Source organism: Artibeus jamaicensis, unplaced genomic scaffold, assembly GCF_021234435.1.
Source record: "Artibeus jamaicensis isolate MK-2021 breed Jamaican fruit bat unplaced genomic scaffold, CSHL_Jam_final scaffold_833, whole genome shotgun sequence".
In the NCBI taxonomy this organism is placed as follows: Eukaryota; Metazoa; Chordata; class Mammalia; order Chiroptera; family Phyllostomidae; genus Artibeus; species Artibeus jamaicensis.
This window is the reverse complement of record NW_026522056.1, coordinates 22,860,175-22,878,574: the sequence shown is the minus strand read 5'-3', so window position 1 is coordinate 22,878,574 and position 18,400 is coordinate 22,860,175. Positions and strand designations below refer to the sequence as shown.

General features: G+C 46.2%; 2 protein-coding genes across 5 annotated transcripts in view; one reads left to right on the top strand and one right to left on the bottom strand.

Annotated features, from left to right (window-relative positions):
- Positions 1 to 3,320: 3,320 nt before the first annotated feature.
- RWDD4 (RWD domain containing 4) lies at positions 3,321 to 16,722 on the bottom strand. 3 transcript variants are annotated; one of them, XR_008390611.1, is made up of 7 exons: positions 16,441 to 16,722; positions 14,354 to 14,434; positions 9,981 to 10,090; positions 9,742 to 9,892; positions 8,245 to 8,362; positions 5,881 to 6,068; positions 3,321 to 5,075 (listed from the first exon to the last, which is right to left on the bottom strand). XR_008390611.1 is itself a non-coding variant. In XM_037128846.2 (7 exons), exons 1-7 carry the CDS (start codon positions 16,462 to 16,464, stop codon positions 5,043 to 5,045), a joined length of 567 nt encoding a protein of 188 aa, XP_036984741.1. In that variant the 5' UTR covers positions 16,465 to 16,722; the 3' UTR covers positions 3,321 to 5,042. The 3 variants fall into 3 exon arrangements, 1 of the variants encoding a protein (XP_036984741.1); XM_037128846.2 differs by having other exon boundaries at positions 6,019 to 6,068; XR_008390612.1 differs by lacking the exon at positions 16,441 to 16,722 and having other exon boundaries at positions 9,981 to 10,086; positions 14,354 to 14,437.
- Positions 16,723 to 16,901: 179 nt separating this feature from the next.
- TRAPPC11 (trafficking protein particle complex subunit 11) overlaps positions 16,902 to 18,400 on the top strand; it is a 33,464-nt gene continuing 31,965 nt past the window's right edge. For both annotated transcript variants that reach the window (XM_037128764.2, XM_037128762.2), the window contains exon 1: positions 16,902 to 17,063. The gene's annotated coding sequence lies outside the window, so the exon portion shown is untranslated. The remainder of the gene's footprint in view (positions 17,064 to 18,400) is intronic.

Genomic DNA, 18,400 nt, shown 5'->3' with positions numbered 1-18,400 from the left:
GCAAGCAATTACTTTTTTGGGGTAGGAATTAGGAGGAGGAGCATGGCAGAGAAAATGATCTTTTTACATTAAAAATTTCGTAGAACTATTTGACATCTAAAACTACATCTGTGTACGACTCTGATAAAAATAAAAAGGATAATTAATTTTAAATTCCTTATTAGGAATTTAAAACATCACCATACAAAAGAAAAAATATAGCAACAAAGGGAAAATGTAACAGATGGCATCTGTCAGCATGTGGTGGGAGTTAAGTTTTTCTTTCAGCAGATGGACAGACATCGTTATCACCAAACTCCACGATTTCCCAGTTGCCACGAAGATGCTAAATACCTTACACTCCTCAATTTAAAACTATCAGGAATATTTGGTTGGTCTGTTCAGCATTAATCACCTGAAATGGCAAATGGACAAATTCAAGGTTTACTGATCTTTAGAGAAATAGAACGAAAGGAGGAAAAGGTGTCAATGGTTTGTCATTTCTTTCACTTTTGTATTGGGTAGAACTTTTAAAAAAGTGATTTTAAGAATACAAAATAGACAATGAAAAGAATGTAGACATTAATAAAGTGCTTCTACTGAAACCTCCGAGGGATTATTGTCCCAGGAGACAGGCGTCCAAACCCCCGTCTGTTCCCTCACAAATGGTGTGACAGTGATTCGGGACACCCATGGCCCTCTGCAGAATCCAGGGTCCCTGCGCACCTTGCCGTAGGGGCGGGGCAAAGTCTTCATTCAGGCCACGTGCGGCCAGGCTTATCCTCTGTAATCCCACCTATTAAAGGAAAACCTTGCTCCTTCTCTCTGTCCATACGCTAAAAACTGTCCTGATAGCAACCCTTCCAGGGCTGATTTCCAAGCACTGAAGTATGAAGCGAAAATGTTTCCACCAGCGCCCCTGCCCCGTGAGCAGCCTCTTCCTTTCCTAAGTTGCGTTCTCTTTTGTTAAAGACAGGGGAGAGCACTGGGCTAAGAGGTGGGTTGTTCCTGAAACATCGGTGGTGTCCCCACGGGCCCACTCTTTGCAGAAGCCCCAGGAAAGGACAGGACAGGACAGCTCCAGAAGGCCTCGGAGAAACACGCAAGGTCTCCTAACGCTTCCCAGACACCAGCAGAAGAACAGGGAGAAACGCACAGGGGAGCGATGTTTCCTGTTTATCGCCGCCACCTGCCGATTATGACAACTTAATTTGGAAGCTAGATTTATACGGGAAACTCGGCAGGAAAACAGTAATTCCTCTAGAAATGGTGGGCTAATTGAGCTAATTTTCTTATTTTTGGTTCTTATCAATAAGAAACTAACATCATTGAAACTACGTATTTATTCAGGCATTTGCTTTTCTACATTCTCTTCAGGTCGTCACGTTAGCAAAACCCGTCAGGCAAGGATTTTCGTTACTGCAAGTGTAGCTGTTGAAGGATTTACCTCGAAATCAAACATTTCGCTCCTCCCGTTACACTATGCAACATAGCTTTACGGAATCAGTTGTCAGGGAAAACACAAAATCAATGATGAATGTTCCTCACATTTTTAATGGCATGTTGTATTTAAAAAAATAAGTCTTCATGTAAAATTTGTTCCATCTTGCATGCTCTGATCCACGGCTTTCAAACCCGTTCACTGTTACTTCCTCTGAGAAATCAGTTTTACACGGTACCCCCCCCCCCCAATACCCTGACCCCATGCAGAATACACTGGCATTTTCTGTTAGATCCTCCTCTTTTGTCCTGCTGAATACTGCTGGTCAAGTCCCTAATGACCTGGTCGCTAATGGATCCCACACTGCAGCCTGACAAACACTTTGGGATTTGGGTCATACATCCTTTACTTCCTTGTTATTGTCACAGGATTGTCACACAGGGTCCAGGGCAGGGGGCACATCTACAGTGTCGGCAGCTTTGTGAAGGCGTGAACCACTCAACCGATCTAAAATGTTGGGGTCTAGGCACCTGGCTCAGTTGGTGGAGTATGAGACACTTAAAATGTTGGGGACCTGTGCCCCTGACCAGTGTGGCTCAGTTGGTTGGAACATTGTCCTGCAAAGCAAAAAGTTGCTGGTTCAATTTCTGGTCAGGGCACTTGCCTGGTTTGCAGGTTTGGCCCCCAGTCAGGGCACATGTGAGAGGCAGCCAATCAAAGTTTCTCTCCCTCTAATAACATAAAATGTTGAGTCTTGTGAAGAAATGACATGGAATGACTGAGATGCTAATGCTATAATCAAAAAGAGAAAATCCACCCTAGCAGGTATGGCTCAGTGGATTGAGTGCTGGCCTGCAAACCAAAGGATCACCAGTTCAATTCCCAGTCAGGGCACGTGCCTGCCTTGCGAGCCGGGTCCCCATTAGAGGGCGTGTGAGAGGCAACCACATATTGATGTTTCTCTCCCTCTCTTTCTCCTCCTTTCCCCTTTCTAAAAATAAGTAAAGTCTTTAAAAAGAGGAGAAAATCCAAAATCCAATTTCATCCCACAGGGTATTTATACACTGCGAGCAATACTTCATCTGTAAGTTCTTTGACTTTATTTTCCCCTTTGAGAAGTTCTGTTGGGTTCTCTTCCGAATCTACTTGATAATAGTTTGTCCTGAATGCTTAAGAGTCTGTGTAGTGTCGATAATTCCCTGAGGCTCTCACTCCCTAAATTTCTCTTCAGCAGGCTCTCACCGCGCCTTGCTCCTGTGTACTGTGGGTTTTGGCTGTGGGTTTACATCCCAAGGACTCTCTATCTGGGGCGTTTTTGGAGGGTGGGTTTTATGGAGCAAATCTGTGGTCACTCCCACACTGCCAAGGGGCACTTACCTGCTTGGTACCACTTAAAAATCCTGGCTGTTTCTTCAGATGGATCAAACGGGCAGGACTTTGGCCCGAGATCCAAGTCACAGCTGACACACTGTAAGTGGTCAGGGCAGTACATGTGTGTATGTTTACATTTTAGCCCTCCAACAACAAAGTTCAAGACAAGACACCTCCTCACTGGGGATACCGGGGTCCCCACTGGGGATACTTACGCACGTGGGGGTGCGGGTTGTGTGCGTGAGAGGCAGGCTACTTACCGGACCAACCCTGGACTTCACCTCCCACCTTTTGGGACCTCTGAAATTCCAAAACAAAAGCTGACCTTAACCTCTACGTTCTGACTTTCATCTTTTAGACTGGGGATTCCTTACCTCGTTGTCAGCTTGTTCCAAACATATTTTTAATCCAGCAGTTTGAACAGTTTCTGGTAGGAGGCTATACCCTGTGCCATGGATTAGGCAGGTTTATACGATAAAATCAACGGTTCTCCCTCAAGTCATTTGAAATAAAACATGAAAACCACGAGTGTAATTCGGATTTTATTGCTTATTAATTACGTCATTCCATACAACTGTTAGTAAACAGAGCCTGAGAAAATACACTCGGGAGTGTTAACAGTGATGGCAAGATGGATGAGCGAACGTGCAAGGGACTCACAGAAGGCAGAGTCCCCGCCGCCACCAACACCCCCGGAATCTGTCATTTCATATAAAAAGAGTAAAAATAGTTCATTGGCATTTTACTAGCAATATTCTTTGTAGGCTATGAACCACGATAAACTTGGACAACTTCAGACTCTTCAGAGCAAAACAAAGCATTTCCCCACTAGCAGACAGAGCGGTTTATTTCTTTAAAAAGAACAAGTGGATCAACAGGACAAAAACCACACACACAACCCCAAACGAACATCACCGTACTTCAGTGGCCTGGGATTTTAATGTTTCTATCATGTTATTTTAAGAAATAAAATGCGACTCAGCTTGTAGAAATGAGAATGAACTTCTTCACCATAATTACACTGACTTTGTAGTTCGAACGACTTAACCGCAGGCAATGCTGACCTGGTGAAGACCGTGAACACGAGCCCCACCGCACTCGTGCTGAGCCAGCCAAGCTGCACAGGTGGAACCCAGGAAGAGCCGTCCCCACTGCCCCCCCGGGATGTCACAGCGTCACTCTGAATCCCATGGAGATGCCAATGACTCCCTGGTAAAATGGCACTGAGCGTTTCCTCTATTGATGACTTTAAAAAAATTCAGCAAGTGCCACAGTTGAGCATTTGAAATACTTTGTCTATTATTACAAAGATGCTTGGGTTGAGCTATACACTTGAATACTTGAAGCAAAACTTGCAATGTGGGTTCATGTCAAATCATTTAGAAGACCTCAATTACCAGGCAACTAAAAATACACAGTAGCGGAGAAACAAATTGATTAAAACCACTGCCTCCAACCATACAAAAGTGAAACAGTAAGGCATCTTTTCCTCCCATCGTGGCACCCGCGGCGAAGAGGGGGTTCCAGCAGGAACCAGCGCGCACGCTCGGGTGTTCTCTTGTGTTCCCACTGGGCGTGCTTTCGAGTGCCCCCGTCCACGCGCCATGGAAAGCGGCCACGACCAGACAGTGAGACCCACACCAAGGGGAAAGTATACACAAGTGCTCACTTATTAAAGAGAAGCCGCTCACTCTTGAAAAATGAAGAAAGGAACTATGAAGAATATGATGTGTAAAGCTCCAATACCAGTATCTAAATTTCTCTGAAGCAACTGATGCCTCAGTAATTAGGGAAAAGAGATGGACACTTAGGACAAGAAGCCTGTCATTACGGACTGTGCTGCGGAGTAATTGTTCACTCACGTTCTGTTCCCCCGGGGCAGGAGATTCTTGCAAAGGGCTTCGTACTTTAAAAAAATGATCACATCCACCAGAACAAGGTCACACAAATTAACACCAATTAATTATCCTCTGTATTTGTCCACTGACAAAGCGGAAAAGGTTTCCGAAGCACACTGAAGAGTAACATGTCACCTTTTATTAAGGCAAGTTTGTGAAAATAATTTAATACAACCAAATCTCTTCATGAACTTTCAGCTTAAAACATTTTTACGTAAGAAACATACAAAAAAAGCTGTTTTATAAAAAGCCACCTCAATACCAGAAATGGGTGACAAAAGACTGTGAACCCCGTTGACTGTGAACTGGTTTACTTCCGAAGGACGCTCTTCCCTTGTTCCGATTCCCGAGCGCTACTCATCATCTTTAGAGCCGGTTTTGCTCAACTACGAAAGAAGACAGAAGACCTATTCATCCAGTGTAAGTTATCAGATCGAATTCATTATGTTCGCTTCGTAGCAACAGTAAACATTTATCGCCACAAGAGACAACAAGGCTCAATAACTGACACCTCCCCCGGCTTCCACCACCTCTCACTGCGCCGAGAACAGTCTCTGCAAATACCACCTGACGGGACAAAGGGGGGACCCTGGAAGCTTTCCGAAATATAGATCGGAACCAAGAACGTACACAGGCGCCATTTATAAAATGAATCATGGCTTCTCTTCTGCCTTCCATTACAAACATACTCTTTTTTTTTAAATTTCTAAAATTTTCTGTTGTGTTAAAAAATGTGAGATTTATCATCTTAATCAGACAATTCTGACAAATGTTACTTAGAAGTATTCATTGCTGGGGACGGTACCAGCACTCACTGGCACGCAAAACTCATTTCATGAAGTCCTACAAAGATGAGTAACTTACTGTGTTAAGTATCCGTTTAATACATTCGATGCTACAATTCGTGCAAGGAAAACATTGAGAGGAGTTGGCAGAAAAATTCAAAATGCAAAGTAAACAATTTTAAACAATACAACCAGTATATCTTTCTTGATAATGATGGGAAACTACAACGAGGGCCCAAACCTAAATAAAATACTCAATTTCTACTAAGAAATCAAAGCATTTCTTTCTGTGACTTGTTTATTCATGTTCCGTGACATCCCTAATTTACAGCCATAGGTAAGCATGTCCGTTCTTAAGATGAACTTACACACACATGCATACTTTATGGCAGCTACAAATACTTACGTGCTGAGGGCAAAAGAGGAAGCAGACATCCCGGTGGAACCCGAATGTTGAAGGGGAGAAAATGAAAGATAAAATACTCGTTACTCAACAGTGACAGTCACAAGGAGTTTCGAAGGCCAGCACAGAAACGTCACGCACCTTCACCACGTCAACCCAGTTCCACCCTCGAGGACGCTCTCCTTTGTGATCTAGGGAACAGAGAACAGCCACCGTATTGTTAAGACCAATCGGTAATTTTTAAGTTACTATTCCAATAAATAAGATTCACATACTACCCTGCACAACCACAGAGACAAGTTGAAATGACGCAGTACCAAGCTGAAGACCTAGTCTGTCGTCACCGCGACTGAAAGCACTCTCTCCCTGGGCCTCCCTGCTGGGGTCCCAGGTGGGCCCTTCCACACCCCTCTGTGCCCACGCCAGACCTGACGTCATGGGAGCAGCGCGGGGGTCAGCGGGTGATGCCAGGAAGAGAAACCAATCATCTACGGCGTCACGCTCTTGTACAAGGATTCTCCCGCTTTGCACAAGGTCATGGTTTGTTTCAGCGAGAGGCTGTGTCAGTTCACTGTTTCACCTGTTAGTGTTTCACGCTAGGAAGGGAGGCTCAGGACATGACGCCTTACAAACAGATGTTTGGCTTCAAGATTAAAAGGAGACCTGGTCAACTGTTCATTAATTCCTGTGCTCTGATAAAATATTCATTAATTAACCTGACATTTTAAAAATAGAGCTTTAATCTGCCAGGAGAGCTTGAACATAAGCTCAACCCTTCTATAAGAACTTACAATTTACAAAGTGATTTTGTTCTTGGAATAGCATACTCCAATTTAAAGAATAGTTTAATAAATTCATACAACCTAAACACTCTTCAATTTAAAATGGCTTGATTTCCTTTATGTTTGATATATCTCCATATCTCACTTTACAAGACTTTCAAAATCTGTACTCAAAACAAGTACATTAATTTTACAGTAAGAGAAACAAAGCAACTCCTTGATTCTTACAGAACAGAAGCAATATTACTGGAGCTCAAGTCCAGATGCTAATGGCTCCTTTCTCCTTCCTGCCAAGAAGAACCTCCCCCACCGGTTGCAGTTATGAGGGGCATGAAGGCAGATCGCCAATCCCGGCAGCTGAAGCTGGCCCGCAGTGCTGTCTAGAACGCAGGCTGCACGCCAGACTCCCACGCCTGCACCTGGGACTGCAGGATGCTAACGACTCTTAGGTGGGTACCATCAAGGACCCAGAGGTGGCAGCAGTAAAAGGGAACCACCTCAGGCTATTATGTTTGGAAGCAGCAGGAAATGAACCAACAGATGCTAAGGATTCCAAAAAGCGATTAATGGAAACTCCAGAGAACAGACTGCAGCAGCAGACGATTTACTGGCTCAGTTGGTGGCGCTGCACTTCAACGCCGCTCTGACGCCGCCATAATGGATTCCCAGATCCTTACTGCACAGACTGTTAAAATTTCACAAACATACTCTGAGGGCCAACACAGGGCTGCTGTCTTTTTATTCTGCCACGGACATTGAATAAAACAGACAACCAAAAAGCTGCCTACACTTTATAAAACAAGGGGCGTTATTTTAAACCTCCTCACCAAAGGAAAAGAAAGCAGCAGTTCTTTCCAGTTAAGAGCAGCCTGTAACCGCACACCAGTAACACACACACAGATGTAAACTATATGTTTCTGTGTACATGTATACAAACATGTGTAGGCACACATGGTCATGTCCTCATCTTCCTGAACTGGGTAAAAGATCTAACAACTGATACCAATTTGCAAATTTTCAGGCTATATAAAGGGATAAAACTATTGGTATGAGCTGGAGTTTACGACACTCTCTTCAAGGTCTCTACCAAAGAACCCCGGCTTAAGACACATGGGAATTCTACTCTCAAGTTTTACTGTCCTTGCATAAAGTCAGCTACGGGCAAAAACGTTGAGAATATTTACTGTGCTCAGATCCAAAGGCATACTAGACTTCACCTGAAAGCTGCATATTGAAAGATTCTCAACAATCACGTCTCTGCTGCAGAAGCACACAGACAGGAGAGTCCCACGAGTCAGCGAGGGTGTAAGCAGGACACACGTCTGGGCGCTGCCCCACTGTTCCCGAGAGTCCACGCTCGTTCACAGTCACTTGCCACTCGGCCTCCCCCTCCCTGGGGGGCGATGCCTTGCGGCGGAGTGGGTAACGTTTGCCGCAGACATCTGTGAAGAGCACGGCCTCGACCCACACGTGCGGAGAATGAAGAGGGGAGACCGACCTTCTGAACACACTTACCAAGCACCTGCGTTGCGGTAACAAGCAGCGCCTCTATTTGTGATATCAAAGGAAAAAAACCCCCACAAACCTGTTTTATCTGCCAGCTTCCGTTTCTGGGCTTTGGAAAGTTGTTCTCTTTTGTCTTTTTTCTTACTTGATGGGGCTGTATTAGGAGTTTCAACTGCGATGATATTGCTTATGGATGTCTGGAAGGAGAAAACAATTCTCAGATCTGTGCCTTAAAGCTCACAGAATGGCACAAAATATGGCTACGTCCTGAAATGAGCTGAAGATGCTGAGATCTGTGAAGGGAAGGACCCTGTGGCACTATCTTCACTCTTTAGCTCGGGGGCCCTTGGCACACTGGCTCCGTTTTGCCCCCCAGAGTCCACACCGGGGGGCACGGATCAGTGCCACCGTCCGGGCGGGTCCCTCGGAGAGAAGACCTGACACCAGCAGTGAGCTGAAGCTCTCGCATTCCGGGGTCAGCCTACAGTGTAGCTCACTTGCTAGTGTTTGGAAGTTTAAATAAATAAGCCTTTAGAAAAATCACACGTGCCTGCTTAATGATCCTGGTTCCCTGAAGAACGAAGGAAATGTTCAAAATACGGGGCGGGGTGGGGGCGGTAAATAACAATAAGTAACACAGGAGAAAGCTCCGTTTTTGTGTACTCGACTGCAAACCTCCTTTTGCCCCCCCACCCCCTGGGCCCTGTGTCTTGTGTCGTCTCAGTTCCCACCATCAGAGCTTATTGCAGGCAAGAGGTAAAATGCTTAGGAGGTGCAAACATCACTGTGAAATGCGTTCATTTCACACTCATTTCACCCTTACTCCAGTTTTATAAGGTTGATACATCGTAACTGCCATTTTACCGGGGGTGAAACTGAGCACAGTGAGCTCAAGAAACCCGCCCAAGTCACCCAGCACGTGGTGCTGAGGGCGGAACCCACGAGGTTGGGGCCCCAGTCCTTGAGCTCCGCTACCACCCCAGCGCCTCCCCAGCTGTTCTGTGCTCCTCTGGGCACGTGGAAGCCGGAACCGCTCAGGCACTGCCCCTGGAAAGTTTTTAGTGCAGAACGTGGTGCAAAGGGGGCCAGTACACTCACGCTTGTGAAAGATGACTATTTCCTACATAATTTTAGAAAAGACACACTTTCCTTATTTAATCAGTCTCGTTAAGCTACAATACCTTCAAACTGAACTGTGGCAACACACTATTTACGAGTAAATAATCCTCATAAAATTTCATACATACTTCCGCTGTATGTAAAAAGTCTTTCTGAGCTTTCTGAAGAGATTAATTAAACTTGAAAAAATACTGTTTCTACAACACCTCGGTTTTGGTGGGCGCGCGAAGTATCCTACTCTTATAGGAAGTGTAAAATCTGGAGAGTATGATTTTGAAAGTTACATAGAAGCTAAGAGATCTAAAATCCACTATTCTTATCTAACTCGGATGTAACTCAGGTTAACACAAAGTCTCTTTCCAAATGTTAGAAAAATAACAGCTGGCAAAAATTAGTGACGAGTGATCAAAGCTACACGGCAGCAAAGGGGGTGCCAGTGAGCCAGCGGCGCGCTCACCTGGGTGGACGTGGCGGGGCAGTGGTGCTCCATGAACTGCTCCCGGTGGTCCTTGGCATACTCGAACAGCGTGTAGGTCATGGCGGTGCCCAGGTTCACCTCCACGGCCTCCTGCAACTTGGCCACGATGCTCTGCTTCACGGCTGAGGATCTACAGCACAGGAGACAGGCACCGCTAAGAGAAAAGCCGCAGGGAATGTTAAAAAAAAACACCCCAATGACAACAAAACATTACTCACATGGTGTTGTTAAAAAAAGCATTCATAGAAATGATGGGAGGTGTCTGGGGATACGTGTCTGTCCAGGAAATCTCTATTAAGAAGGCTTTGGGGTCACCATTTTCACCTATCTGAAAAAAAGGGAAATCTTAGGCTTATAAACCAGTGACACTGAGACAGAATATTAAGTGATGATCCTTAAAATGAGGAATTCTTGGTCGAGCACACGGGCTCTCAGCCTTCTGCGGATGGCTGCTGTTTCATCAGAGCTGCCTGAGGGCAAACATCCACTGGGAAGGACAAGGAGAGAATGGACGAGAGGAGTAATCGGTCTCCAGTTTTCCTACAGCTGAATCATTAGGAGCATTAGGAACAAGTAAACTGGTAGCACAATTCCAACAGACTCAAAAATGAAACGTAAAGTTTAGAGAAAAAAAAGGCACAGAGATGAGGAAAAGTATAACAGCACCTTAGGCTAAACAGCCAACTCCTGGATAACATTTACTTACTTACTTCATTTATAATTCAGGTACAACTGACATATAACATGGTATTAGTTCCAGGTGCATAACAACGATTCTGTACCTGTGCATGTTGTGAAATGATCACTATAACCAGTCTAGTTAACATCTGTCACCACACACAGTGACACATTTTTTTCCTTATAATGAGAACTACTAAGACCTACTCTTAGTACCTTTCAAACACACGATACAATGTTTTTACCTACAGTCCCCACGCTGTACCCTACACTCCCAGGACTTATTTTTAACTGGAAGTTGCACCTTTGGGCCCTCTTCACTTGGATACTGTAACGATGTCTGTGTCTTTTGCTCTCCCCAACTTTTTATTTTGAAAATGTGTAATCTTACAGAGAAACTGAATAGAATACTGAACACTCACTGATGTGTATCTTATGTACTAAATGTATCTCACTTTTTTCCTCTTATCCACTGAGGGGGACCCTGTCCTGCAGTGTCCCCCCAGCGCTGCAGATGAAATGACTGCCAACACATGATCTGCTTGGGGAGGAAAGGCGGGCTCATCTCTCAGAGAACAGCCCCAAGTACCTTTTTTCCTGGGCTTTCACTGAGTTTCGCTTGCACAGGAATGCATATCAAAGAAAGGAAATGTGGTCTACAGATAACGTTCCTGGGACCTGAGGGTCCTTTTGAGTCAGGATCTGATAGACAGAGTGGCGCCAATTGGCCTTAAAACCTAGAGAAATTAACTCATTTTGGGCTTGGACCCTAAACATTCAGTATGCATAGCCTGAGGGCCTTCCTAGCAGAGCAGGTTTCCCAGGATTTTATGCATTCTTTCTCAGGCCTGATCACCCCGGAAACTGCCTGTTCCAGCACAGGGCTGCACCCTTGGAGGCACTGCTGCAGGCCTGAGTCAGGCAGGGAAGCAAGGCAGCAAAGAGATTAGGAGACTTTTTACAGACAGAGTGAGGACTCAGGCTGTAACAAAGTCAAGGGGTGAAGGTCTGCCATCCCTTCTCTAAAGTCCCCTAAGTCTTTCCCTGGTGGTCCCTTAGTGACTATGCCTGTCTTAGGTTGTTGCTCCCTTGAGGAATCTTACCTGTCACTGGCTAACCAGTCATCCGCCCAGACCAAGCAGGGGCATATGAGAGAGGGGACAGATTTCTGTCTCCTTAGCAGCTTATGTCCCGAAGGGCATTCTGCTCAGCCACAGCCGTGGGAGGCTGTGGCTCCTGAAAGCAGGCAGGGTGGTTCCCAACAACCTACTTCTCTTCCTCCTTCTCCACTACAGGACCGTGCCCCGCCCCCTACATGTGCGTGAGACCTTTTTCCTTTGGTTTTTGTTGAACCACTTGAAACTGAATTGCAGACACCATGAAAATGTTTGCAGATATTTACAGGTAAAGTTTCCAAACAATAGGGCTATTGGTCTTTGTACCCATGACACCATTCTGACACCCAGGATATTTAACCCTGCTACAAAACATGATGACCCCACTCATAATCCACATTAAACGTTCCCCAATCACACCTAAAGTGTCCTTTCATAAACTGCCTCCTCAAACCACAAAGCCAAACTCCACCGAGGACTGCGGATCATGCAGTTCTGCCTTAGTTTAGAACAGTCTCTAGCCCTGTGCTCTGACTTTTAAAGGTCTTTTATGACAAAGAGAATCGAGGCGAGTTTTCTGGCCTGAGGCCCCCAGACCAGGACTGCCCGGCGGTCTCCTCTGTTCAGATCCAGATCACGGGGCTTCGGTAAGGAGGCCCACAGGTGATGTGGACCCCCCACAGCCGATGCAGGGGGCACGTAAGGTCCTCGGCATCTGCACTCGTTGGATCGCCTGGGTGAGGTAAGTCTCCGGATCTCTTCAATGCAAAGGCATCTTTTTCGTTTTGTGATTAAGAAGGAATCTGTGGGGCGACACTGTAAATCTATGCGTGCACCTTGTTTCTCAACAACTTTTCACCCAAAGGTTTTAGCGTCCGCTCATGATCCTGATGACGGTGAATCCTGACGATGATCCTGATGAAATAGCCCTCACGTTGGTGGTTGCAAACTGGTGGCTTTCTACTCAAACTATGGAATGATTCATGAATCAGCGTCTCGTTCCCACACAGGGCTATGCCGGTCTCTTCTGTAATATTTTTAGTATATGTGCTGCTCCTTGAAAATATTTATTTTTAAACAACAGCAATACGATTACATTTTTCACCCCCAAATTGTTACTTGATTCACCTTTATTTTCTGACAACTGCTGTTTTATTTCCAACCCTCACCCTCAATCACACATAACAATGTAAGATGCGGCTTGGAAATGATGACAAATAAACCCAGGCATCTGCTGCTATCCCCATAAGGGCCATCATTGGTTTAAGCCTGTATTTCAGTGTCTGCCTTGACTAAGTAATTGCTCGAGCTAAAGACCCATATGCTTGCATTTTAAATATAGAGATGATTGGAAGATGACAGAGGCTACTTGCTGCGTGCAGTCACTCGGTCCTTACTCGAGGTGCATGTGGAAAGCAGCTGCCCTCCCTGCACGGTGCTCAGAACCGAAATCAGCAGAGAGAGAGAGACAAGGCCACTCCTGTCTTCAAGGGAGACAGGGCATCTGTGAAATCACTACAATGGAGGACGACTAAAAGTTCAAAAGTGGCGGAACAAAGTACGAAGAAATGGGCAATGGTCAATTCTGCGTTGAATTGCACAAGAGATAGGAGACATGGCCCAAATATGTCACAGGGGAGGCCTGAGTTAGGTACTGAAGGGGAGGGAGGATGGCTGATGGGTGAGGGGTGGGGGAAGAGCAAAGGACAAGCCAAAGACACAGGACACAAACACGATACTAACAAGCCACGGTATCGAGTGGATGGCAGTGGCTGGGGAAGCTTGGAGGGGCGGCCTGAGTGTCAGGCTGAGGAATTTCACCCCCACTGTACAGACGAGAGAAACCTGGGGAGAAACCTTGACAGAGAGAGGCACGGGGCATCTAACAGCGTGTTCAGAGACTGACCCGCAGTGGGTGGGGCCTGGTGGTGCTGTGTGTGTGGGCGGCTACAGGAAGCCCCGGGGGAGGAGGATCACCTAGGAGGCTACCAACCTGTCTGTGTAGGGACCGAGGGGCCGACAAGAACACAGCCAGAACTGCACCCCAGGGCCTCTGACCCCCAACACACCTTCTCCAAGCCTCAATTTCATTCCCTCAAACACACCCTCCTGGTCATATCAGAGTATCCATCCTACCTGATACATATGCCCTATAGCATCCTGCACACTGCGCTCAGTAAAGAACTGAGGGAGCATCACATGGACGCTTGAGCAGGTGCAGAGGCTCAGCCCCCCATCTGCCAAGGTGCAGCAGCAGTGGCTGGGAAGTCTGGGGGGCTGTCTGAGTCAAAGAGAAGGGCCTACAACGTAATTCTGTTACAGACTTCGACTGTCACAAGTCTCTGGTGGCATCTACATGGGGGCAGGGTGGGGGGGCCTCACAACGAATTGGGGAGAGTGGAGCAGAGAAGGGAGGATCCGGATGGGGCCACTATAAAGAAGGGACTTCCTGTGATAGTTCTATAATAAACTATCATTACAGAAAACTTTTCTATCTAAACCACTACTTCTTGTAATCATTTGGATAAATGTTTTTTATTTGTTTACAAAATAAAATAGTGATACCGTTTCATGATGAAAACAGTAATGAGCAACTTCCATGATGGAGATAAATGAACATCTCACATATGTCAAAACTACTCAGACCTGTTGATCACACAGAATTAAGAAAATATCAACTTTTCCTGACTGTATCATAGGGTAGTAAAAAGAGTAGTAGACTCAGAAAGACAAAATTGGCATTTTTAGCAACCTTTAGCCTTTTCTAGCAAAGTGGTCCCACTCACGCCACGTCTTACCCGATACTGGAATGAAACTGGACTTAATTCCCGGAAACTCTCGTCTCCTTCATATATAGAACGTAACGCCTCCAGTTCCATCTGAAAGACATGAGGCACAGGAGTTTTGTTCAGTGGAATACGTGCAGGAGAAGTAGAGCGTCTCTAGTTTCTGAGTCAAGCCCACTCTACTATGTAAAACTTGACTGAATTGTTTGGTCTTGGATGTTTATAATATACACGATATAACTTACTTTGAAACTACGTGCCAGGTACCACCAAGCATTTACAGTGTATCATCTCACTGAATTTTCACATCAATCCTGTGAAGAAAATCTCACTATTTTCTCCTTCCTACCGCGGTCAGGGTGGGGAGGCAGAGGGAAAAAGATTTGGTTTGAAGAAATTCCAGAGCATGCATCCTTTATCACTCTGCTAAAGAGTAGCCTGGGCTAGAAGGAACATTACTTACATATCTCACCTTTGTAATCCTTTCCACAGAATGATACAAAACTTGAAAAAACATGTAAGGACAATAAAAAAGTACTCTGAAAAAATAAAAGTTAGAAAAAGGCCGACAAGCATCCCTCCCAAGATGGAGAAAATGACTGCAAATGAAAACGTAACTAGAGACCCTTGCCTGGAAATATTTCCTAGAACACTGTGGGCTCATGGAGGAGAAGACCCAACTGCTGTTGTGATTATGGACGAACATCTGCGAAGAGAAGCCAGGAATGACTGTGCACTTGGGTGCGTATTTTAATTTAAAAAAATGCACATCATGAATTCTACCAACTGAAGATGGGTGGATTCGATCTATGTGGACAAAATTTTAGAACGGATTGTCAAAGAAAGTGTTTGCGATGACCTGGGCCAGAGAGGAAGAAGTGGATCCCAGGACCTAACAAGCACATAAAAAACAACGTACAGGTAGGTAAACAGCCCTTCTCGGAGAGGGTAACTTGACTGGCAGGTGAGGGAAAGGCTCGAAGTATCCACCTGGGTTCCAGGAAGGTTCCACAGATTTCTCTGGTTACTTTCACAGAAGTTCAAACTTGATCAAGAATAACTGAGATTACAATGAAACAAGCAAACTGACTCAAAATACGGTGCTACTTCTACTGTCCTTAATGTTTTCCTATATTTCAATTAATGACCTGGACAAGAACAAAAATTGAAGGCAGGCTTGCCAAATCTGTCAACGACAATTTGATGGGACAGTGAACCAGGCCAGTGGCAGGACAAGAACTCAAACAGTCCTGGAAAAACAATCTAACCTTACAATACATGCTCCACACGGCCCAGTAAGAACTGTCCATGTCTTGGCTTAGAAACTCACCTGGCAAGAATATTTAAGAATGGATTGAGATAGCAACTCACTTGTTGGAATTTGGGGTCCTTTACACATAATTTATAATCCAGAGATTCTATTACATCTACCCTGCGCGGCCCTGGGCAATCCTCTTAGACCTTCCCTTCGTCCTCCGCATTGCAAATTAGAAGGTTCCTCTCCAGATGACACGCAGCATTTCCTTCAACTTTATGTATGCTCAAAATAGACTTTGTATACACTGGATACAAAGCATCAGGTGGGTAGGAAATTCTACCAGACAATATTGCCAGAGCCAGGGGACACTAGAGTCATTATTGTCCTCCATCAGAGATTTAACTAATTCAATTAGCTTTCCCTACATGCCAACAGATTTAGAATTTAAAGGTGATCAGATTCTAATAAAATATTCCACTTCACAAGCTCTAAACAATATACGGCATTTAAGGCCAGCCAAATCCACCGGTTCTCGGACCAAAGACACTCCTTCTTGCTATTAGAGATACCTCGGGGGACCCCAGGCCGACAGCAAAACTGAAAATTGCGGAGCGTGGGGGAGGGGAGGCAGAGGCGGACGCGCGCCTGGCCTCTGCTCGAAGGGCACCGATCAACCTGTGGCACCCCAGCCAGGCTCCGTCCGCTCTAGTAGCTACGGCGCGTGCCGGGCCGCTAGTCCGAGAGCCAGGTCCCACCTGGGCATGGGGTGGGACAGCAGCCCTCCTTCGGATCTGGGCACCGCGCCTGCGCGAGGACAGGCGCGTGCAGCCCCGGGACTCACCTCCTGGTCCTCATTGGCACTCATCGCGCGGGTCGTGGGGCGCCTCCCGAGGGGGGGGCAGTGTTCGCGACAAGGACAAGAAGGCGCGAGCAGTCGCCCCGAGGGCGAGACGTCCCGGTTCTGCGCCCTCGGCTGCCGGATGCACACTCTAGACGACAGTCACGCGCACCTGTGGCCCTTGGGCAGAGCAAAGCCTCCTGCTAAACGGCTGTGGGGACTGAGCCCCGGGCCGCAGCTGGCGGGGCGCTGGCGCGTCCAGACAGCAGAGCAGTCACGAGAGCGGCTCCGCCTCCTCTTCCTCCTCGCTTCTCCTATTGGCTCCTTCTGTCTCTGCCTTAGCTCCTGCCCTTCTAGGAAATGGAGCAACTTCCTTACGTTTTGTGGAGCCGCGTACAGTTCCGGGGTAGTGATTGGTGCAGAGCCCTGTCACTCAGATACGGAAAGCACTTCCTGTGCCGGTGCAGGTTGGCACAGGGGAGCCTGGTTTGCTGGCACCGGCTCTGAGACGGTGGCTGCAGGAATCGGCCCCGGCGTCTTTAGACACCCCTGCTTGCTTCTCCTCGTCTTCCCCCGGCTAGGGACGACCGGCTGCAGCTGCAGCGGGCCCAGTGGGCGCGGCCTGGGTGAGTCTGGGCCCGGAGACCTGCGGGGCCAGGCGACCCCGCCAAGGGAGAGAGCTAGCTCCTTATAAACAATGCCTGTTTGGGGGGCCTGCTTTTTCTGACGGCGTCAGCGGGTGCGATTCGGGCAGTTCTCTTTAGTCCCTTATGCAGCTATGGTTTAAGGTTTTAGGGCTCTAGGTTTAAGGGGATCGGGACGAAGGTAAAAGTGCGCTTTTAGGGCGCACTTTCTGCAGCGCCATTTCTCCGCCTTTTCTGGTTGGCGCTACCAGGGCAGAATTCTGTGACCCTGGGACGGTGCCTCTTCTTGAATCGGTTGTTGCTTCACATCCTCAACATCACCTTTTATTTTTGATCATCGAGGCCTGAAACTGTTGTCCCTCTGTTGGTCATTTTGTAGTTGAACGTCTATGAATTTTACCCTTATTAGCGTTGCCCTACACCCTGAACTCGTATTAATTAAAAAATAGGGACTACATAAATTATCCTCCACTTTGAGTAGGTCGTCTTTCTTTGCACTGTATAATCATCCTTTGCAAAGAGTCTTCGTTATTATCTTCCATACCAGCTTCCAGAGTACTTCCCTTGTACACGCATGCCCTCCAGGGTGTTCACTCACTGCTTCCGCACCTGCTTCCACGTCATTGGCTTCTTCCAGGAGACGAGGAAGTTCCTCTTGCGGTGTCGTGACACCCTTACAACCTCTGTGCCTGGCTTTTGTGCTTACTCCTGCTGAGTAAGCACCACCCATTTCAAGTGCCAAAGCTTTTAACGTAGAATGTGGCAGGAATTTGGGGGACAGAATTACAATAATTTAGAGCTGCTTCGTCCAGTATGGTAGCTGGTAGCCAGTAGCCATACGTACTGAGCCACTGAGCATTTGAGTTGAGATGTGCTGTGAGTGTACAATACACACCAGATTTTGAAAACTTGGTACAAAAAAGTGAACTACCATGTTAATAATGTTTATATTAATGTTGAAATGATATTTTGGATACAATGGTTAGAGTATTATTGAAATTAATTCCACCTGTTTCTGTTTTTTAGTGTGACTGCTAGAAAGTGCAGATAGATGACACAGCCCAGTCGAATCTGCATATGTAGATCTGTGGATGGATGTGCAGGGCCAGCTCTGTTCAGCTACTTAGCATATTGTTTTAATCATTTCTCAGGACTTCAGAAGTTAGGTGTTAGCAATTACAGAGAAATTACAGAGAATTATACTTTATTGTATATCTAAGTCAATGATTATTTGTAATTATTTTTCTTTATAGCTGAAGTAGCTCATGAGACCTGTTTTAATCTGATGATGTCCCTGCTTTCTTCGTCTGCTTGTTCCA

Excerpts from the sequence above, each read along its gene's own strand:
- RWDD4 (XM_037128846.2), bottom strand. The coding sequence starts at position 16,464 with ATGAGTGCCAATGAGGACCAGGAG. Across the intron at positions 6,069-8,244 it reads GAAGCTGGCAGATAAAACAG|ATCACAAAGGAGAGCGTCCT; the intron begins GTTTGTGGGGGT and ends TCTGTTCCCTAG. Across the intron at positions 5,076-6,018 it reads ACTGGGTTGACGTGGTGAAG|TTGAGCAAAACCGGCTCTAA; the intron begins GTGCGTGACGTT and ends CTTCTTTCGTAG.